Source organism: Protopterus annectens, chromosome 13.part0 (genome assembly GCF_019279795.1).
Source record: "Protopterus annectens isolate FY-2018-M chromosome 13.part0, PAN1.0, whole genome shotgun sequence".
NCBI lineage: Eukaryota > Metazoa > Chordata > Ceratodontiformes > Protopteridae > Protopterus > Protopterus annectens.
In genome coordinates this window covers 708,098,030-708,121,700 of record NC_056747.1, presented here as the reverse complement: position 1 = coordinate 708,121,700, position 23,671 = coordinate 708,098,030, and the positions used below count along the sequence as shown (strand labels likewise).

Sequence of the window (23,671 nt, the reverse complement as noted above, 5' to 3'; positions counted from 1 at the left end):
AGAAAACAAATGAGGAAGAAGGGGTAACAGGTTGTGAAGTGACAGCATTTTGAACTTGGGCACTATCACAAATTGGTTTAGGAAAGAAAGATCCAGAACTAGCATCCAGGCATTTTCTTTGACACCAAAAACATCCTTTAATAAAAACCTTTCCCAAACTGGGAAGGGGGAACAGTCTAATACTCCTTGAGACAGCACAGGTTGTTGGACAGCAGGAAATAGAGATATTTAGTGTAGTGGATAAGGAATAACTCCCTGGGAGGGAGGATTTCTTCCCACTGTCATCTGTAACTTTGATGAATAATCTTCAGAACCAATTTTTCTGAAACTATCTGTGGCCAATAACAGAACTAGAGAGTCAGACTTTCTGGAAGAGCAGAGGGACTGTCAAGGTGGGTGGGTGGAGACATAGTCCCTTATGTAGACATTGTGACTTGACTGTCTTTTGTTTGGGGGGGCTGCTTTCTTTTGGAACCTCCTTGCCATTGCTTTTTAGACATCTGCTTGCTACCAATTTCGGTGAGACTGTTTGGTTCCCTGCCAGAACTCGATGAGGGGGTAGAGAATCCTTAGGAAATTTTGGAAAAGGAGGGCTAAAAAATCTGAGAGATTCCCTGAATCAGCTTACTCCTCATCACATTTTGAAAACATCTGCATCAGGGGGTCCAAAAGCTAACTCTATATCCAAAATAGAATTTAATTTACTTTCTACATCATCTGAGGGGTTCTGAGAACATAGCCAGGCAAACCTCCTTACAGTGTACCAGTCGTTACAGACCTGAAAGTAGTATCAACAGAATCAAACACACTTTAAACAACGAGCAGTGGGCAATCTATATCTGCCTTTTTAGGAGCAGCAGGCTGACTACCAGGGAAATTGTGAGCTGTGACAGACATCCACCATTGCTGACCGCACTGGGAGGGATGGGTGAAGTTTCACGAAATTCCATTTGTAACAGCTCATAGTACTTTGAGTGACTGAGAAACCTCAGTGTTCTCCCACTGAAAATACTGGCATTCTGGAAATAGTCTCAGAGGAACAGAACTCATCACAGAGAGATTCAGATAACATACTCTCAGACGAGTATAAATCAAAAATCTAAGGATAACCCTGCATCTGTCCCCTTCATCTTCCTGTCCAGATTCAGAAACTTGAGTATCTTCAGGAAAACAGGAATCCCTTATTCTTTAAAGAGACCACCTTATATGAAGGGCTAATAGCCTGAAAAGACCTTGGGCCAGAACTAATAAACTACTCCTGTCCAGAGGAATTTTCAGCAGGAGCAGACAAATGTTTTGTTTTCTGTTTTTTTTTTTTTTGTCTGTTTGTTTTTTTACAGGAAAATTGGGGCAAACAGGTTTATTAATGGCAGCAGCAGCTTTCCCAGGGATAGGTACAACATTCTATTTCTTGCCCTTCTTCCAGGACCAACAAGAGTGGCTCTTCTTGACCAGTAAGGGATATCATCCACATCTATACTACATACCAGTGCACATTCACTCACTTCAAGCTACAGCCCACATGAGATAAGCCATGTACTGCAAGCCCAGACGGCATGATTTACTACCCAGTGTCCCTAAGCAGTCAACTTACTTAAGGTACCAAAATAATCTGAACTGTTATTTTCAACTTTCAAGTAATCCCACCTGCCACAGTTACACAATTCCCTTACATGTCATTTACGTATTTTCCCAAGACACTATGAAATCACCTTCTTTACAACTTTCATGTAAGCCCATCTTGTAGCACACCAGTCTCCACAACAGTAAACTAAGTGGTGCAGACAACTGGGACCCTGTGATTTGCACTGGTCACAGCTAAAGTACAGGGCTGAGTAAGTAAAAATGATGTGCCTGCATCATTACTGTATGTACTGCTTTATTCTTTGCTGTTATACTACAGCAATGTGAATGTTTCATCTCGTCTTTCACTTCTGCAACCACAGAACAAGATAGGCCATACCACAGCACTGGGGATATACAATTGCGACACCTACAAACGCAATTTTTTCTCTCTCCCAAATCTACTGAATCTTCCTTGTACCTCCAAACCAACTGAGACATGTTCAGGCCCTGTGTGTAAATTAAGACCTCCTGGTACAGCATCTCCATGCTGCTGATGGAATTCTTCTGTTTTCAAGGCCTATCCACTCTACCTAAAGGGGTCTGTGATACATTAGCCACACCACTGTATACAACTTAGCCAAAGTTCTCCCCAGTAGCATACTCTGTGCGCTTCCAGCCTCCACCAGGGATCGACACTGGAGATGTGCCCAAGTGCATTTGCTCTCCCCTGGAATGGGCAAGCTCATTCTTCTTGCCTCACCCCAAAAGCTACAGAACCACTAGTCAAACTCAGGTCACACAAGCCAAAGTCATGGCTTTATCCTTGGATACCACCAGTAAGGTCTAGATGCCTTCAAATGTAAACTGCACTTATTGAAAGTCAAACTGAGTAATCTGAAGTGCTTGTGTGTGTGTGGGGGGTTACAACCCTTGCATTGCAGCTGTGAAGACTCTAAGGCCATTACACACACACACAAACACACATATGTGTATGTTTGTGTGCACGCCTTGTGAGTGCATTTGTGTATGCAATGCTTCACTATCCCTACAAAAGTAAATAAAAACTGATGTGCTGTTAATGAAAAATCAATTTGTACAACTGTAAATTGTACTTACAGTCAAAGGATCATAACAGATCTCCACAACACAACCTAAAATGATCTAGTCTCCAATGGTTAAAAACATTAAGCAAAACACGCCTTTATAACACAGGATAATCTGCTTCTGATGTAGCTGTACCATTGCACTGACAGGAAAGCTAACATATTGATTTTATCTCCTAAACAACGTATGACTACTTTGTGGCTCACAACATAAAATACAAATATTAAGAAAAAAAAGGATCTTAAGACACAAGTTTAGTTGGAGAGACAACTTGCAGTACTTTTACTCACACAACATTAAATGGAAACACTTAAGAAGCAGCACAAAGTACTCACTTTGGTGTTTTCCCTGAAGAATAAACAATCTGTGTTAATGTCAACTTTTTCCTTAATCTCAACCTAGTGACAGGGTGAAGGAGATATAGATGCACTGTACCAATGGTAGGATGGCTAATCATGTTTTTATACAGATCTAAAAGGTAATGAATGAAATGACCCTTATGCTTAAGTCACTAACAATGCACTGTTAGCAAGGCATAAGGAATGGCAGCTTTTAAAAGACACCTGCAGCACACAGTAAGACAAGGTCCTGCACTTGCAATAGATTCAAACTACAATGCTGGAGGAAACAAAACTAGCTTACAGATGGAGTACATTTGTGCTTGCTTCTGTGCACCTAGATGGTGACTACTATAGACCATATTGTCTAAAGTCAATAGCAATGGGAGTACCAAGTGACCAGAATGCATGGATATATGACATTATTCCAACCAGTAACAAAGGCAGTGTAGTACGTACTTGTATTGGAGACCCATGTGCAATCCAACAGCAATGCATAAGTACAATCTGTGGAAGGAACAATTGTTGAAACAATCGCCTCAGTATTTCAATCCCAAAGAGTCTACCATAATGACAAGACAGACCAGTCATGGCAAGAAACCAAAGCCATGGAATAATCCTGGTGGAATGGCCACCACATTACAAAATTTAAGGATCATAACCTGCTACTGAACCCCCCAAAAAACATTACATATGACAAGAGTAATATAAAAGGCATATTCCCCATAAAAGGATATGTGAGGGACTCTTCTAAGCCAAGTTTTACTTTTGGATGTTGAAATTACAATTAGTTTTTGCAGATGATTCTGTCAAGCCTTGGCCATCCCTTGGTGCTGAATATTTTGGATTTTCAGGCTGTGGTACTGGTATGTGGGCATTTTACTTTAGTTTCTTCTTGTCTATGACTGGGAGACTATCAACATAGAATGATGTTCTGGGATATAGCAGATCACAAGTGACTGAAACACAGCAGGTTCAAGACCACATGAAATAATGGTAGACAGAAAACAAACAGCAGCTGCCAAATCTGAAAGAATGCCATAACATATATACCAGTAACTTGTTTATAAAAACTTGGGCACAGCAGCAGCATCACCCTCAAGATACACCCATAAATAATCTTCAACATGCATTCAAGTAAAACATGCTTAGAAATCAGTGCAAGGCTAGTCATGTTTGCTGCTGACAAAAGCAAACAGGATGTCAGCCTCAAAACTACAATGTCCCAGGCCTGAAAAAGTACAGTTGTATACACTTACCATAAATGTAGATGTTCGAGTGTATTCACTGTTGCAGTCATCACATTTGGGTTATTTGCTTGCAGTAGCCCTCAGTCGGCCTGATTAACAAAGTCTTGGGTCCTGCGCCAGCTGCTGTCCCTTCTTCCATGACGTCAGGTCGTCAGGGGTATAAAACATGCAGCAGACACCATTACATCAGTTTTTCTTACCCCCCGTTGACATATTGTGGGATTTACAATGGGCATGCTGGCTAATCAGATGTCAGGTGCCCCCCTAATGGGAAACAATTATATCTACAAATAAACAAGGATATACCTCCAACAAAAAAGCAAATACACCAAAAAGCTTTTTGAGCATAGTAAAGGAGAGTAGAGGTATAGCCAAAAGAAGTAGGGGGGCTAGAGGGAGGGTAGCCAGGACTGCAACAGTGAATACACTCGAACATCTCATTTATGGTAAGTGTACACTACTGTACTATGTTCTTCGTGTTTCACTGTTGCAGTCATCACATTTGGGTAGATTCCCAAAGCTAAGGATGGGAGGAGGAATTTGGATAGCATTAGGACCAGCAATAAGGCCCTGCAAGATAGCAGTGGCAAAGCCAGCTCTGGAGTTAGAGAAAATTGGCCGATGGTACTTTTTGGTGAAAGTATGTACAGAACTCCAGGTAGCAGCTTCTAGGATGTCCCTGGTAGGGACGCCTCTGAGAAAGGCTGTAGAGGTAGATGCAGCCCTGGTTGAGTGGGGTCTGATCTCCTGTGGGATAGGTTTTCTATGGTGCTTGTAGCAGAAATGAATGCAATGGCCTATCCATTTGGAAATGGTTTGCTTTGAAATAGCCTTCCTCTCTGCCCCTGCAGCAAATGCCACCAGCAGCTGTTCAAATTTCCTTTGAGGTTTAGTCTTGTCCAAGTAGAATCTAAGTTATCTGTGCACATCTAAGGAGTGCAGTATCCGTTTCCCCTTTGTTTTGTGGATTAGGAAAGAAGGTTGGCAAATGAATGGACTGATTAAGGGCCACACTGGATACCGCCTTGTGCATGAAGGAGGGATTGGTCCTTTGGGACACCCTGTCTGCATGAAAAATGATGAAAGGCTCCACTGCCATAAGAGCGTGTAATTCAGATACCCTTCTTGCTGAAGTGATTGCTAAAAGGAAAGCTGTTTTCCAAGAAAGGAATTTTAAGTCTGCAGTAGCAACTGGCTTGAAAGGAGGAAGAGTGCGTTTCAGCATCTTGAATTTTGGAATCACCAAAAAGGTGTTTAGAATAAACAGGTCCAGGATAGGATGCCATGAATTGTCCTTTCTGGGTACCAGGAAAAGTCTCTAGAAGAAACCTTGTCTCTTTTCCTCTTCTGGTACCAATTAAATAGCCCCCATGCTTGAGAGAGAAAATACTTGCTTTTGGGCCTCTGCCCACTGATTTGGGGGTAGATCTGGCCACCCGCTTGGTGTTGGTAACGTGTGGAAGTGAAATCTGTATCCCTGGGATACTACATTTAAAACCCATTTGTCCTGGGTAATGTGTTTCCAGTTCTTTACATGAAGAGCAATCTTTCCCCCCAAAGGGGCAGTCAGTTGAGAAGTGCTTGGAAGTTTTAAAAAGAAGTCATTGAGACAGTTTACCATAGGGGAGTTTTATTACTCCCAGATTTGGAAGTGGAGGCCCCCCACTGCTTAGTCCTGTGCGTACCCTGGGACTGAAGCCTGGGAGCTCTGCTGGATCTGGGTTTGGACTGAGAAGGTCTGGAAGAGGCAGGAAAGGACCATTTCTTGGCTGGCCAATGTCTACTAAACCTTAGGGGTTGTACTTGTAAAAAATCTTTAACAGTTTGCATAGATTTAGCTTTTTCCTCCATCTTTTTAAGAACTACTTCTGCCTTGTTGTCAAACAGGCGGTCCTGGTTTAAGGGAGCATCCAGTAATTTCGCTTTAACATGATCTGGCAAGGACTGCTCCTTAAGCCAAGCATGCCTTCTAAGTGCAGACCCAGTTACTGCAGCCCTGCAAGATGCCTCTAGTGAATCAAAACCACATTGCAAAGTATGTTTTCCAACTTGTCCAGCTGAATGCTGTAAATCCTGTAAATCCTTACTTTCAGCACAATCAGGAATCAACATAATTTTCTGCTTAAGCAATCCAATAATAGGCTGCTGATACTTTAACATATGAAACTGGCAGTTTAAGGCCCTAATGGCCAAAATTGCAGAAGTGTATACCTTCTTACCCCATCTATCCAGCACCCTGGAGTCTCTATCAGAGGGGGTAGGATTTTTAGCAGTAGTAGCTTTAAAGCCCTTGGGTCCCTCTGAAATGGCCTCAGGATCCGCAGTAGGATTTTTAAAAAGGAACTTGTGAGAGTCAGGGACCCTATATCTATCAGGTCTTCTGGGAGCAGGAGGTAAAGAGTCAGGGGCCAAGCTAGATTCCGAAAAGGCATCATCAACAATGTCTAGTACAGGAGGTATGGCTAAAGGCCTGTGCTGGGACAGGAGTAAGAAGTTCCCAAGCCTTTTTTTAGAATCAGAGAAATCCTAACTTTCCCAACGAAAATGCTGCCTGAGAGTATGCAAGGTTTCACCAAAAGAGAAATCCTCTTGGGGGGGGGGGGGGTGCAGAGGGACTAGAGTCCTCAGCATCAGTATCCTCATAGATAGATAAGGGTAAATCCTGGTTATCAGAGGAAATAGACAATTCAGAATCCTGGTCAGAAGTATCATAAGCAAACTCAGTCCTAGGTCTCTTGGGAAGGCTGGCTTCCCCTGATTAAAGTAATAAGGTCTTCAGCCATTCTTATCATTTGTTTTTTATGCACAGAGGCCTGACAATGCGGTGTGGGCGTCAGTTTTCTAGACATGGTTCGAGTTTTAGGCCTTGAAGAAGAAGATGGCGTTGGTTTAATATGAAAGTCAGTAGACCTGAATACACCCTCAGAAGCCGGTGCCTGCACAGCGGCTCCGGACCCATCCAAGGTAGAGTCATCCGCAGGTTCCACAGTTGAAGCATCTTGCGGCATACCGGACTCTGAATAGGTAGTAGAGGCCTGCAAATCTAAAGTAGCGGGTGTCAGGGGTTGCGAAAGCGCCTCACTGAGTACCGGCGAATTGGCTAGTGGCTTAGGAGAAGCGTTGTCAGCAGCTTTGGACATAGGCGGCCTGTCTCTGTCTATATCTTTACGTTTTTTCGGAATGTCGATAGTCGGATGGCTTATCGAAGACATATCAGGATAATTGAACTGAGCACCAAAATATTTAGAAGCGAAAATATACCAACAACGGATAGTTTGTGGTTTAAATAAGGCACAAAACCAACAGCGAGGTACGTCGTGGTCAGGGCCTAGGCAAGGAATACAGTACAAATGAAAATCTTTATGAGGTATTTGCTTTCCACAAGAAATGCAACGGGGTACTTAGCTTTTAGTTGAAGACTTCGGTTCTGAAACTCAAACGAAAATTTCAGGACTCGGCTGTCCGGCACTTGTGAACTACTTCTGCTTCGGGCACCGCACGGCAAGAAAGACTGATGTAATGGCTTCGGCTGCATGTTTTATGCTCCTGATGTCACGGAAGAAGGGACAGCAACTGACGCAAGCAAGCAGATAACTCAAATGTGATGACTGCAACAGTGAAACACGAAGAACATCAGTCATTCTGCCATGTCTTTTAAACCATTTGCTGCTTCAGTTTTCAGCAGCTCATACTCTCAGCTGTTGTAGACTTTTTTCTTTAGATAATGGTCAAATATGACATAAATATTTTTGTAAAAATGCGTGGGCATGTGGGATGTTATCCCCCTTTTAAATGTTTCAATAGACTACTTTAATTGATGCTCCTAATTGAGTAATTGATGGAAGACTTTGTATTTAAAGGCTGAAGTTTTTATTCCTGATTGTAACCTGATGAAGCGCACCGGGATGGTGCGTGAAAGCGCTTGTTCTTTTTGTCAAATCAATTAAATTGTGGATTCTACATCGTGGTGGTTCCTTGCAGTTTTTCTATTCTGTTGTAAACATCTACAAACAAGTTAATCTAGTTTGGTTGGCTCCTTTCTTCCCTTGTTTCTTTTATGTTCTTTGACAATATTCAGCAGTGACAACACAATGGGGACAGCCATTGGTAGAAAGAGAGGGATGTAGATGGCAAACTTTTGATCATCTGGAAAATACAGGAGGTGCAAAAGTGAGGGATCAAAGAATGCTTTCTCAGAAGAATTAATAGCATCCCTGCTAGCTTGGAAAGCAGTTTCTAGTCTTCCAGCCTCCAGTTCTGCAATAGCCATCTTCACAGCAGCAACAGCCTTGTACACCTAAATTGGAATTAAAACACCATTAAATATTTTTTCTAAAGTGGAATTAAAGCATCACTAAACATTAAGTTACTATTTAATGTAAGCAACCTACCACACAATAGAAGCAATGCGTGCTAACAGTGTAGACTATTTATATTGACATGTATGGCTTACAAGAAGTTTTCAGTTCTGAGTCTGCAGAAGTGATATTGCCCCTCTTGAGTTAGAAATGACAAAATTAATTCCTGTTAGTTGGTAAGTCTAGGATTTCCACCACGGTTTTTTGACATATTTCCCATACTTCCTCAGGAGAGGTGACCTCTTATCCTATTCCTATGACCTAACTTACTCTACCTCCTCCTACTCCTTCTCTCCTTACACATGCATTTCGTCTTTCTCAACCTACACTTGTACGTTTTCTAAATACTACATCCTTAAGACATACTACCCCACCCCATCTATAATTGTATATATTGCTTTGATAGCTCTATTGCTGAACATACCTTTGCTAAAAAAAATTAAAAAACAAATGTTTAACTTTTTGTTTACACTACCACTCTTATTATTATCATGTATCTTATGTACCTTAATTATTTCTTTATCTTGGATTGTGAATTTTATGTACTGTAAACTGTCTGTAACTGGAGCTTTTCTCCTCTGGTCTCCACTGAAAATGGGCTTCTGGCCCAGCTGGACTAATCTGGTTAACAAATATCAATAAATAAATAACACCAAAGTTAGCTAGCTAATTTTGTTAATATATTGTACTAGATGCAAGGAAGAAACACTGATACTAAGTGAAACATGAGTATTTTCATCCACAGACATAGTTAAACCAGTTGCCACTGCAACTGCTCTGCACAATCAATTAACAGTGCAGCTGACCCCCAAAAATTGGTACTGGAGATGGAATCTGCCAAGAAGTATCCTCAACAGAAGAGGCAACAGCCAAACAGAAAGTACAGATCATGACCCATTAAAATGTTCCACTTTTGACTATTTACAAAGGTATCAGAGAGGAAAATATTTAAGCAATAACCAATGACATGGTGTGGTATATTGAAGATTTACCCCATGGTTGGAGTGGTTTAATCATGAGGGCGAAGCCCGAGTGATTAAATAAAGCCAACCATGGGTAAATCTTCAATATACCACAACCACTGTGTCTGTTACTGCTATTATACAATGACATTATTTAAGAAAAAAAAAAAACACTTTTCTTAAATAATGCCTTTGTATAATGGCGCATTACTGTTCTTCTGCCGGTGGTGGTATACTGCTTCCTTGTGATGATGTACTACACATGCGTATGGGACTTGCGTTCCCATGCATGCCCTGTACATCAGTGCTTTGAAATGGAAGCAACAGGGAAAAGAAAGTCTCCACTGCTCCGTTTTTTTTTTTTTATTAAAAAAAAAAGTTTTGGACACTTTATAGCAACGGAAAAAAGTTTGGGCGAGTGGACCTTTTTCTGTTGGTATATTGTGGGATTTACAATGGGCATGCTGGCCAATCAGCATGCACGTTTTGGAATATTAATGGGGGGGGGGTCACTGTATAATTTACAATAATGTATTCCTCTTTTTGCTCTCAAAGGTGTTCCACTCTGGTTGATCAACACTGTGACTAAACAGCAGGCTAAGAGATGATCTAGCGATTGAGGTACATAAGATGCCCAGTATACACATCATTGTAATGTGAAAGGCAGTCCCACCACTGCCACCGAGTGCTTCTCAGTACCACACCGAAGAGGAAGGTGAAAACTGGAAAAGGGAAAGTACGACATACAAACAACTTAAACCAATCTCATGGCCAAAACTCGGTCCAATGGCCCAATTTTTAAACAGGTTCTCTGTACGCTACACTAGAATGAGTTTATATCACAAGCTTGCTCTGCAAAATCCTACACAAAAATAAGTAATGTGAATAAGAGGAGGAAAGAAATCAGCAAAATATGGGCCTTATAGGTAAGGTTACCACCTACCTCTCTTTATTCAGGACAATCTGTGTTTGGGCAATTACGTTAGTTTCTACTAATGGATACATCACATTTTCTATCTGAAACACCTTAGCATTATAAAAGCAAAACAACTCTGTGAGTGAGCTTTTATTTTGGGAATTATGGGAGGTCCATTCCTTAGCATCGATTATGGGCAGGTTTTGTATTGCAAAATATCACAAGCCATTAAAAATGTTCCAATTTTGACTATTTACAAATACATCAGAGGAGGAAAATGTTTTACAATAATGTATTCCTCTATTTTTGAAGTTTGATCGTGGCTGTATGTGTTTGGGAAGTGTGCCCACTACAAACATTTGCCTGTCTTAAAATGAGGCGTTTACACCAAGCTAAAAACAGACTAATGAACATTTCCATTAGCTTTTTTATGTCCTGCCTCTACTCAGCATACACAAGTAGAAACATGCATCTTTAATGTTACCTGCTTCCGTTTGGTAGGTTAGTATTCTTGCTTATGCCACCCCATCCCTAAGGCACAGTAAAAACAAGTGCAAGTGAAGTACACGGTGACCTCTCTCCTAGTACAAACTACACTTTAGTAACAGTTATCACTCCACAGCTTATTAGCCACCTTTGTTCTTGTTCTAGGTTACTTAAGAAATACAATGTTCAGATATCACTATGTGCAAATTCCTTCATGAAACAGCGTTTAAACAAACTTGTGCAAGTTTGTGTAGAGGGGTGATACCCCTTTACAGCAATTAGATGTTTTGGTTCCGAAAATAAAAATTCCAATGCCAATCCTTTCCAGGAAAAAGTGCAACACAGAATCTTACCCATACTTTCTTTCATGCTAACAGTTTTGGCTATGAAGCCATAATGGAAAATTAAAACGTAGATTTTACACAGTTCACTGTATGACCAGGTTTAAACAGAATACCAATGCATTCTTTTGAATAATTCCCTTTTGGAAGCTTCATTTACTGCAGGTTTTGACAACAACACTACAAGGTAAACCAGGATAAAAATGCATCAAAAAGGCCAAAAAAGACAAACCTAGTGGACCAAGTGATCCTTGTGTGGTAACCTAACACTACGCTTCCAAGAGGCTTTATTAAGCAATTAGGTAAACTACTGAATCCAAGGGCACAACATGCAGCAGTAAGTAACAACTCTAAAGAAGTATTCCATGAACACTGTAAAAATGCCCCATTTCTGTCCTGACCATCATCATCAAAAATGAAACAAAATGTAACCTAAGCAGTGAATGTAAGGTTCTTTAGAAAGTGCTTGAGACACGAGTCTGCCCTCTCATATATTTGCACCAGCAATGGTTCTCACATAAGACACCATGATGTTTAAACTTAAGAAAAATGAAAGTTATGCACTCGCCACAATAATAAACAAAAATTATGTACTCATCACAATAACTCTGTGTTGTTGGTTTCCGACCTTCCTCAATGAATGGGTTTCATCAGATCCAATCTCATATCAGTCTTCGACTGCTTTGCCAGACTTTAGTATCTGTAGCTCAGGCTCCTCCCCTTACCCATAATCCCCTACTGTCCCCTCCCATCCCCAACATTACATCAGATCTAGTTTGCCAACACTTCCCTGGAAAGCAATAAAACAGAAAATATGTATATCAATATCAGTGAAATAAAGAAAAAGAGCAAGGTATATAGAAACTCTGCTCTGAAGCTGTAACAGGAAGAAATCCTGCTGAAAAAACAGGTTATACAGTCATACCAGAAGTCTGAAATATTGAAAAACTTTCATGAAATGGAAGGAGCCTGGAGGGCGGGGAGATGAAGGACAGAAACAGACAACACAGATCTATCATTATGGAGTACATAACTTTCATATTTGAAGTTGTCTTTTGCACACATTCCTCAATGAATGGGACAGAGTTCCCAGCTACTTATGCCACCCAGGTAGTATCATGGAAGGATGATCTGGGGAATGGCGGAACCAAAGGTAGCCCCTCCTCTGGGGGTCAGATTGACTTTGTAGTGAAAAATAAAAGTATGAATCTTAGATCATGTAGCAACAGCAGCACAGATGTCATCAACTGAGTACCTAGCAAAAAAAAAAAAAAAAGGCCAACGAAGCAGAGACCGACCTTGTTGGATGTGCTCTTGGTGAACCTGGGAAATGCAGCTAATTAACCATCTGGCTAAGGTGACCTTAGAAATTCCTTGTCCTATTTTAGCTTTTGAGAATGATACAAACAGTTGGTCTGACTTTCTAACGCATTTGGTTCAAGATAGAATGGGGTTATAGCTCAGTGGTAGAGCATTTGACTGCAGATCAAGAGGTCTCTGGTTTAAATCCGGGTGTCCCCTGCAAGGGTGTTTTTTTTTCCACACATAGGCCTTGTTTCAACCTATATTCACCCAGGGGATAATGCCAGTAGCTCTACTCGACAGAGGCACTGGGAACTAAGGTCGGGTGGCACTATGCCAGTAAAGGCCCCAGGGCCATTAGCCTTGTACACACCTATGAAGATAGAAACACAGTTGTGCATGTACATGTAGCAAGTGTAACACACATTCACAGTTATTAGAAAAGCTTGGGAAGAATGCTGGTAGATGTATGCTTTGATTGAGGGAAGTTTCTGCAGCTACGAAAGAAGGGTTGGTTCATAAGGAAACTCTAGCTTTGTAAAAAATGATATATGGTGGCTGGCATGACAAAGCTTGAATTTTCGACACTTTTCTAGCAGAGGTAATGGCTACCAAGGAAACAGTTTTCCTTGACAGAAATTAAAAAAAAAAAATCTTTGCAGCAGGTTGAAAAGTGGGTTGTGTCAAAGCCTGCAGCAAAATAGTGAAGTCCCAAGGTGGGGGTAGGATTCTTAATAAGAGGTCTAAGGAGGAAGGTACCCTTCAGGAATGTTTTGCACAATTTCAGAGAAGCCAGAGAGGCATGATGTTCACCCACTTGAAAATTAGAAATAGCTGTAAGCTGAACTGTAGTGGTTGAATAACTGGCCCCATTTTGAAAAATAGATGTGAGAAATTCCAACACTGTAGGAATGGGTGCCAAAAACGGTCCAATTTCCTCTCAGAGCCCCAAACAGTGAACCTTTTCCCATTCACTCATTTATTTTCCTAGTAGAAGGCTTTTCATATGAAGAAATAATGTGAACTACTTAGGAAACACTGGACTGACTAGCCTCATGGGAAGTACAGAAACCATGCAGTTAGTTTCAGGTTCCGAATGTCTGGATGAGGCATATTAGATGGGCGAGACAGATATGAATTTGGGTCCAGCACCCAAGAAGATGCATCAGATGAGGCCAAAGAAAGGAGAAACTTGTCGAGGCCAGAAAGGAGCAAGGATGATGACTGTGGGTTCTGCTGAGATGCTTTCTGTAGAAATCTGGGAATTAGAGGGGTAGGTGGGTAAGCATACAGGAGGCCAGAGGGCCAGGCTTGAACTATAGCATCTCTCAGTGACTCCTCCTCTGGAGGAATCAGGGCAAAAAACCTGCTGTATTTTGAGTTGGTGGGAGAAGGGAAAAGATCACAGCAAGGTTGGCACCACTGGTGAAAGATTCGTGAAGCTACTGCTGGATGGACAGACCACTTGTGAGGCAGTAGCAGAATTCTGTTCAATCTGTCTGCTAAACACTGGACTTCCCTGGTGTAGAACAGTGTGTGTGCACTGTATTTTTAAGGCATATCAAGGACTGACTGTGCATATATAAATAGCAGGCACATGCTATTCTCAGTGTCATTTTGAGAGTGCAGCCAGAGAGTGAGCATGTATGAATATAATAGCTAGTTTGTATAGAGGTTACCCAAGTTAAGGTTAATAAGCTTCAATCGTGATATGTTTGTACATAATAAAGCTGCTTGAACAGAACCCACAAAGACTCGTCTATTACATCCTGACTAGACAAGTGACAACTGGTATGCAGATTAGTATCAGAAGAGTTGGAAGACATCTTCCATTGCAAACTAACATTGCTTCTCGACACAATAGGTATGAACACTTTCCCCCCTTGCTTGTTGCTGTTCCCGCCTACTGTCATGTCTGCCTGTATAGGGATCATCCCTAAAGGGAGAACATCCTGAAAGGTCTGCAAACACTAGAACTGCCCTCATTTCTAAGATGTTGATGTGTAGATTGGCCTTCGTCAGCGACCATGCAAACCATCTTTCCCAATGTAATCCCCCCACCACTACTGGTGAGAAAGCATATGTGGTCACTGTGGCCTTGGGAGGAGAAGAAGCAAAGGGATGTCCTTGAGCTACTGCCTGTAACTGAATCCACCACCTTATGTACTCTCTGCAAATTTTTGACATACAAACTGGAAAGGAAATGGGCTGATGTCCACTGCACAACTCTCAAATGTAATGTACTGCCATGGGAACCAAAGTAATGGAAGCTGCCATCAGTCTCAGAAGTTGCAAGACTAACTTGGTCGGCAATATGTGTTGTGAAAGGAGATGTAAGGCATGATTTGTGAAGGTGGATAGTCTGCTCTGTGACAGTCTTGCCATCTGTACTGTTGTATCCAAGTGAGCTCCTATGAACTCCAGCACTTGATATGAACTTGGATTTGTCATGACTTACTGTAGTGTCTATGAAGGAGAAAAGTTGGAGCATAGGTTCATAGGTTCATACTAGGCTATCTGCCCTAGGGCATTTATAAGCCAAGCCAGAGTGTATGTGGCTTACACCACCCCTTGGGATGAGAATACTACGCCCTTTTAGGGTTTAGTTTACTATGCCTCTGTCTAGTAGTGACACAGAGATGACCCCCGGGGTAAACCTACGATCTCCCATCCACTCGTCGACATTTCTCTTGAATAGAGTCAGTGAGGGGCTCTGCCTAACATGGACTGGGATTCTGTTCCAGAGTGTAGGGAGCCTCTGGGTTATGAATCTGTCCCTCCAGCACGTTCTATTTATTTCTGTGTTGAGGTTTAAGTCACTTGTTCTCGTGGCTCTGATGGATTTGGATTTTCTGAGGTGGAGCATGTCCATTAATTCAGGATTGGACATGGCCTTGTACGTCAGGCACAGATCACCTCTGAGTAGGCGGTATGCAACTGAATAGAGCTGGAGTTTTTTCAGTCGGGCAGCATATGACATATGTTTAAGACCCTTTATCCTCTTGGTGAGGAACTTTTGGGGTCTTTTCCAACTGCTGCAGGTGTCGGGTGAGATACATCCCAAATGGGGCATTGTACTCAATCATTGGCCTGATAAGAGAAGAGTACAGGGGCACAATGACCTCTCTTGATCTAGATGTGAAACCCTTCATGATAAGGTGGGCAATATAGAAGGTCTTCCTAACCACTTTGGCAATGTGAGTGTCAAATGAGAGGTTACTGTCAACCTGGGTCCCTAGGTCCCTGATTACCTCTTCCGTTTAATGGATTACCGCCTATGTGGTAATTTGTCGGTACCTTGTTTTTCCCAAAGGGTATGACTATACATTTTTGGCGTTCAGCTTAAGGCCATGGCTCTGGCACCAATTATCCGTTTCTATGAGGCCTCTCTGAAGGATGTTTGTGTCCGCTGGAGTATCAATTATCGCGCCCAGTTTGCAGTCATCTGCGAACTTTGTCAGCCACAATCCTCCTATGTTTGCCTGTACCTCGGAAAAATAAATGCCGAACAAGAGGGGTCCCAGGACTGAGCCCTGTGGGACACCGCTTGTTACTGGCTTAGAGTCTGACATAGCTCCAGCAACTCTGACCCTGTGGGTTCTGTCCTTGAGCCAGTTTGCAACCCATCTTGTGACATATGGGTTTACATTTAAGCTGGTGAGTTTGTCTATGATGCTCGAGTGGGGTATTGTGTCAAAGGCTTTTGCAAGGTCAAGGTAGGCTGTGTGAACTGCCTTACCCTCATCAATGGCCTTAGTGATTGTTTCAAAAAAGTCGACCAAGTTCAAAAGGCAGGATCTGCCCTTGACAAAGCCAAATTGGGTAGGATCCAATGTCTGTAGGTCCCCAATGTCTTTGTTTATGAGTTCCATAATGATCCTCTCCATAGCTTTGCCGACCAGGCTCGTCAAGCTTATGGGGCGGTAATTTCCAGGGTCCGTAGAAGCACCACCTTTGTGAAGTGGGACCACTGTTGCCGTACGCCACTCTTTGGGTACGTATCCTGTAGTAAGGCTAAGATTAAACAGCAGCCTTATGTGTGGGTTTAGTTCCTCTTGGAGTTCATGCAGCACACAGCCCGGGACACCATCCGGTCCCATTGATGCTGTGTTTTTAGCTTTAGAGAGGGCGGCTCTCACCTGGGCATCTGAGATGTTTGGGAGGCTAGACTCTGGTGGGATAGTTATTTCTCCTTTTGGGGGGGAGGGGGAGGAGAAATTGGCACTGAACCTGTCTGCCAGAATGCTGGCAATGTCAGTGGGTTCAGTGTATTTTGTGTCATTTTGGACTAACTCCGAGCATATCTGGGAGTTTCCACCCAGGTTTCTAACATAGCTAAAGAAGGCCTTGTGATTGTCTTTTGTGTCTTTTGCGATTTTTCTCTCAAAGTTGGCCTTGGATGATTTTATGAGTGATCGTAGTTTTTTGCTAGTACTGATGAGAGATGCCTTCCCTTTTAGGGATTTTGCTCTGTCATGTAGTAGCTTCCTCCGCCTGTTGTAAAGTTTGTTTATGGCTGGGGTCCACCAGACCGGGCGCCTGCCTTTGGGGGAATGGGTCTTGGTTTTATTTGGGATTGCATGATCCATGCATTCTTGAAGGTGCCCATAGAAGGCATTTGCAAAGGATTCAGCAGTGTGGGTTGTGGTTTCCACTGGCCCAGGGGCCTTGAAAGATACCACTTCAGTCTTAAGAAGTATGAAGTTTGCTTTTGAGAAGTTCTTCACTGTGGTCTTTTGTGCAGGGGGTGGGGGCGGGATGTGGATTTCCAGTGAGATTAATTTATGGTCTGATCTTACGAAAGAGGGATGTACTTGCGGTGTGGAGCATTTTGTCCCCATGTTTGTGATGATCAGGTCTAGTATATTGTCTCCTCTTGTGGGAATGGTGACTAGTTGTTCCATTGCATTTGAGTTTATGAATTCTAGGAACCTTTGGGCTAGGGTGTTGGGGCTTGAGTAATGTTCCCAGTCTATGTTTGGGTAGTTGAAGTCTCCCAAAATGATGGTATTTGGAGAGACATTCATACTCTCCAGTGTCTTCAGGAAGGCTGTGTGGGGTTCCTGAGTTTGAGAGGGTGGTCTGTAGCATGCTACAAACTGTAAGGCAGTTTTGCCTATGGTTAGTTGCACCTGGATAGTCTCCGATGCTTTGTGCATTGCCACTAACCTGGAGGTGTGGGTATCTGATGAAAATGGATACTCCCCCTCCTTTTGTGGTTCGGTCCAAGTTTTGGGGCCGGAAAGCATGATATGAGGTAAAACCTGATAGTGCTGGGGTGCTCTCAGGAGCCTTGAACCAGGTTTCAGTCACTGCACAGACATCGATGTTCTCCATACTGAGGAGGGCTTCGAGGGCGTGCATCTTGAGGTTTAGACTTCTGGCATTGAGCAGCATTACCCTTAGTTTTTTTCCACTTGTGTTTTCAAGGGAGGTAGGTTTGTCATTTGAGCCTTGCCTAAAAAAGGCACTATGGGGGTGGCAAGAGACTTGGCCAATATCCGGAAGCCCAGGGGTGACAGGTGCAAGCCATCCCTTGCGAAGCAGCGTGGCTTGTCAAGCATGTCATCCCAAGCAGAAAGACACTGGATCCCCTTAGAATGACACCAGTAATTAAGCCAATTGTTAAAACTGATCATTTTGTCTTTGTACTGTGGCATCATTCTTGGTGAGGGTAAGATGCTGCTCAGGGTCAGGGTCATACCGGCCTGGGCTACATAATCAGAGAGCTCCTCTATGTCTCTTTTCATGTAGTCCAGGGAGGTACGTCTCAGGTCGTTCACACCGGCATGTACAATGACTGAGTCATATTTGTACTTGCTGTGGAGTGACCTGAGTGCTTGTGTTATGTGGCGGATTCTAGCTCCCGACAGGCAGCTTACTGTGACCCTCTCCTTGTTCAGTCTGGTGAGTGGGACGTCAGTGTGCCTGACTATGGAGTCACCTATTACAAGTGTGTCTGGCATGTTGTTTGGCCTTAAGGGCTGTGACTGTTTAGCACACTGACTTTGTGAACTATGGCATGTGCTATGTCTTGAGGTGGTGGTTGCTTGGGTGTCTGCTTTGGAGGCCTCTGTTGTTTTGGTAGATTTTTAATCAGCGCCTCCGAGTATGTTTTTGCGTGTTTATGTGTTTGGTTTGCAGTTGTGATAGTTCTATGTAAGACTGGGTTTGTGGTGTGCATGGTTACCTTCTCTTCCTGACTGGTCTTGCCAGTACTGAATTGAGAGAGCTCAGCCTCCAATTTGGCTATATAGTTGCATCTCGCATATATTTGTATTTGTTGGGAGGAGGAGAGGGTTGTCTGTGTACATGAGGCAATTGTAACATTGCCTCAAGATTCCCAGATTCACCAGCTGAACAGGAGAGGACGCCAGCAACTGACCCTTCGACATGCTAGAAATAGTGAAAAAGATTGCTGTGTAACTGAGTCAGAAAGGACCTATAGGGAAATGGGTACTCAACAGAATTTAGGTGAATGAAGTACTTTTCGTTTAAGAGTGCTTTACCTGTATACAAAATGCTTTAGGAGCAAGTGCTGAGCTTTTCAGATAGAGTATAGGCTGTTTAGATTGCAAGTAGAACAGTTCTAAGGGAAAAATTGAAGAGCAGACTTGGCGGAGCCAGAAAAAGTTTAACCAAGTTTTAACCTTGTTTAACCGGCGCTGCGCTATGTGCACGACCGCTCAAAGCCGTGCAAATGCGGATTTTAAGCAGTGAACTACAAAAGCAGATAGTTTCTGGCTTGGACTAGAAAAAACCTGGGAGAAGCAGTGATGAGCCAGTTGTCTAGATAAGTGATCACATGGAACCCCTGCAGTCTAAGATAACTGTGACCACTGTCATGCATTTGGTGAACATCCAAGAGGCTGCTTTGAGGCCAAAGGCAGGACTCTGAACTTTAAATGGTGGGCTCCCAGTCGGAAGTGAAGGAATCTCCTTGAAAGCTTGTCCATTTTGATGTGGTAGTACATATCCTGAAGCTCTACTGAGCACATCTGACCATCCTTCTTCATAAGTGGGAGGACAGACTGCACTATGACCATCTGGATATTGGTATGTCTGACATATTGGTTCAGCTGGCTGAGGTCCCCATTCTTTTTTGGCACCAAAAGGAACCTAGAGTAGAGTTCCAAATCCTTGCTGGTCTGGAGGGACATCTTGAATGATTGACTTTATTAGCAGCTTTTCTTTGAGAGGGCTGCATGCTGGGATGTTTCTTTATTGATAGGGGTAGAAAAATAGAGATGATGTAACAACTTCTCGTTACAAGTGTCTACACCTAGACATCTTTGGTGATGGATATCCAGAATGATGGGTGCAAAGGCAAGTGCCCCTGGACTGCATCCAGAGTGCAGCAGTCAGGCAACCATTCAGGAGTACTGGTAAGGCATCTTGGATGATGGTTCCAGAAAGCCTTGGCTCTGTGGGCCTCCTTTGCCATAATGGTGATATATGCTATTACAGCATACCCCACTGCCTTGGGGAGATCTCTCTCCAGAAATATCCTGAGAAAACCCTTTGGATTTTTGGAAATATAGCTTTTTACCCCATTTCTGATTTCCAAAGTAGGTCCTCTGGGGGATAGAAAAACTTATGCCAGAAACAAAGTTTCCCATCTTGCTCACTTCTGGAAAGTGTATACTTTAACTTATGGCAGAACAGAATTGAGCAATCAAATGGAAACTTGATAAAATACATTTTAAAAGGCTCACAAAATGACACACATGCATCCAGGCAGGTCTCCTAACTGTAATGCCTGTACCTATAACTCTTGAAATACCTTCCATTACATTAGAAATCAGTTGCATGGAGGCATTTGAGAGGGACTGAAAGGTAGCTAATTGCAAATCCAATGTCTTTTTTTTCCTTTACAGACATGGACCCAAAGAGACTTGGAGAATTCCTTTGTCAAGTCCCTCTGAAATCTAGTCGTGTGTGCCAAACAGTTAAGCAACCTTAGAGTAAAGGTCACATTAGCATAAACTCACTTTCAAAATATGTCCAAGGTCCTGGACTCCCTGTTATGGAAATGGACAGATGAACTCTCTTCGGCAAGCTTTCTTTGTGGCTGCCACTACTACCATGGCATCTCCTGCAAGGCCCTTGCTCCAGTAAGCATGATCTTTGAGGGCTACAGGGTACTTACCTGTTTTTAAAGCAATGACTTCTGCAATATCTGGTTCCCTCCATACCAGGTGAGAGATAAGATCCACCATCTCAAACAGGGGAACCACCTAGGAAGTAGCTCACCTGGCTCCAAAAGCTTTGAGAAAAATGTATTCCTCTTGCAAAGCAGCTTTGGAAGACCTCCCCTCTGTCTCAGAAGTTTGAGGATCTCCCTGAAAGAAACATCCTCAAGTGGTGATCTGGGAGACTCCTCTCCATTAAAATCTGAATCTTGTCAACTCCTATGGGGATTCAGTGTGCCTCCACTTACACTTCTGTGGAGGGGGGGGTGTCCTGAATGAGGACTGTCACAGGGCTCGTATGAACTGGCTGTCCCAATGGAACAGATTTAGCAAGATCAGGACCCATAGCACCCAGTTGCAGAGCAGGTGAAGCAGACAGTGAAAGAGATGTCCAGTCTTCAGCACTGGAGAAAACTCTCTCTACTGCCTTGAAAGCAGAAGCTGATTGGAAACCCAGGGACATCTCCATAAGAGTCAAAGCTACCATACTGGGATAAGCAATTGGACAAACTCAACCCCACTCCGAGATGGGATGGAGCTGAGCTACCCACTGCTAAAGCCCCGGAGAGGAAGGGATGGCTCTGACAACTTAGGAGTCAAGTCTTTGCCCATAGAGTCAGCACCAAAGTTACGTCTCCGAGATCTGTCCAGCTATGAAGAAACTGGAACCTATTGGATCAGAGAAGATTCCAGAGTGGAAGAAGACCAAGTTCAGATCCAAACTGGACAGCCCAGGAAATCTCAAATCCAAACTTCCTGAAGCTGGAGGTCAGACTGGGGTAGGATAAGCCAAAGGCAAGGAGAAGGTCCAAAGCTCTTAGGTGCAATGCAAGCTGAGACTGATTTAGGTCCTGAAGAACTTCCTCATCATTCTATCCACATTAGCTTCTGTGACACTTTGGGTAAATCTTAAGGAGGAAAACATGGATGGATGTCTGGAGGATTTCTGTCTGGGTCTTTCCTGAAGAAAAAGGGAGCACAAGCTAAGGGAGACTTGCTTCTGAGAAAACTTCGTCTCCAGCAAGGGAGAAGTTCTGGATTACAGAGGAAATGGATCTGAAGAGGATGTCAGATCTCAGGGCCTTAAAACTTTAGCAGAAAAAGCTGAAGACAATGCCGATGAAGGAAAGTGGTCAGGGAATTGCTTCCTTGTCTCTCTCTGCTTTTCTCTTTAGGATTATCACTCGTCTCCTTTTGCTTATCTGAGGTCATCGTCCTGGATGAGGATGCTCTAGAAGCAGACAATGATTTAGCGGATTCACCAAGTGAGAGAAGACCCTTGAGAATCAACTTATTACAATTCCCATTGATGGCTCGGTGCCCAAATGCCATGCAGATTAAGAAGTCTTCTTGAAGGTGGGGGATCACTAAACAATATACACACTTAAGGTTTGTACCTAAATTAGGCATTTTGTGGCTGTAAGTCAGTTTGTTAGACATAACTAAACAGACAAAAGCAAGCACACAAAGCCACAAGAAATAGAGAAGAGACAGAAAACAGCGCTACCAATAATGGCAGTGGAGAAAGTACCCTAATAAATAATAATAATGATACCAACAATGGTAAGAAGAAAATACTAGCAAAACCACTAGTAATAGAAAAAATATAACAGGTACCAAGGGTGCGTAACAAAGATTCATGGTAAGGATTTTTTTTTTTTTTTTTTTTTTTTTTGGTAAGAAGGGTGAACATCTATAAAAAATGTAAGTTAACACAGGAAAAAAATGTGTAAAATAGAAAACAAGCTAAATATTGAGACACACTTAACAGAGGTGAGCCTGAGCAACAAATCATGCCCATCCTGAAAGAGTGGCAAGTGACACCTGAGGTAATACTGAGGACAGGAGGGCATTACAGGCAAGTTGCAGAAGTCAGATCTGAGGTTGGATCCAAAACCCATTCACAGAGGAACAGTCAGAAAAGACATCAGATCACTGTAGTATGAATTAGAAGAATCTAAATACTTCTGGTTTTAGGATAACCCCCAGACAGGACAGCAGTACACACTCAGTCAGATGCCCTTACTCCACCAGCTTTATCACAATAAAGTGAGGATGGAACACTGTCATAACCCAATGCTCTTCTGTGATTAAATGATGTAAAGTAGCCAACAAGAGTATATTTAAAGTAAATAAATAAATAAATACACACATGCACATTTTATATACATCACACTCAAGTGTAATCAAGACCCACCTCAGACCCAATCTGATCATTAATTACAATGTTTCCAATTTCATCCAGAAGCTGGGCCAATGATGTTAGGGTAGTAGTGGCCATAGCAATATTTTCAACAGTTCGAGACCACAACAATCGGTCCAGTTCCCAATCTGTCACACCCTCATTCCCTGGGTCCTGAAAAAAGAAGTCACTTGGCATCTGCACTTTCTGAATCCCTAACATCAACCTGAAAAAGAAAAAAAAAAAGAGTAGTCATATTTAAAGTCAGAATATTCAGGAAAAAAACCATAGTAGACACCACAGCCACTTTCTCAATGTTACCCCTCTCTTCCTCAAAACTCTAAGTGTTGCATGAAGATCTTTATTCTGACGAGACCCTTCAATGCCTCCTTAAATCCTTCTGCCAAAGAACCAGCAAAAAAGTACTGATTCCTGTGTATAACAGCATATGTGTAGCAGCTTATATGGCACACTAATAATTTACTAATCGCAGTGCAGGATTTCTTCCATGTTGTCCATGGCAAAATATGAGGAATGTCTCCTAAATTACACTTAACACATCACATCTGATCTGGACATGTCCAAGTATTTACGTGCACCTCAGCACATGAGATAAAGGGGATGCATGACAGAAACACTTAAAATACAACTGTCCTTAATAATCTGCTATCAAG

At 42.6% G+C, this 23,671-nt stretch overlaps 1 protein-coding gene and 1 non-coding gene across 2 annotated transcripts in view; one reads left to right on the top strand and one right to left on the bottom strand.

The window, feature by feature from the left end:
* Positions 1 to 8,247: 8,247 nt before the first annotated feature.
* Positions 8,248 to 23,671, bottom strand: part of PIGS (phosphatidylinositol glycan anchor biosynthesis class S) — a gene marked incomplete in the record, with an annotated part of 953,935 nt that continues 938,511 nt past the window's right edge. Inside the window, 2 exon segments of the mRNA XM_044054396.1 lie at positions 8,248 to 8,555; positions 23,013 to 23,223. Coding sequence (XP_043910331.1) covers positions 8,274 to 8,555; positions 23,013 to 23,223 — 493 coding nt within the window.
* Positions 12,771 to 12,842, top strand: TRNAC-GCA. The gene has a single exon. It is a non-coding gene; the product is annotated as a tRNA-Cys (tRNA).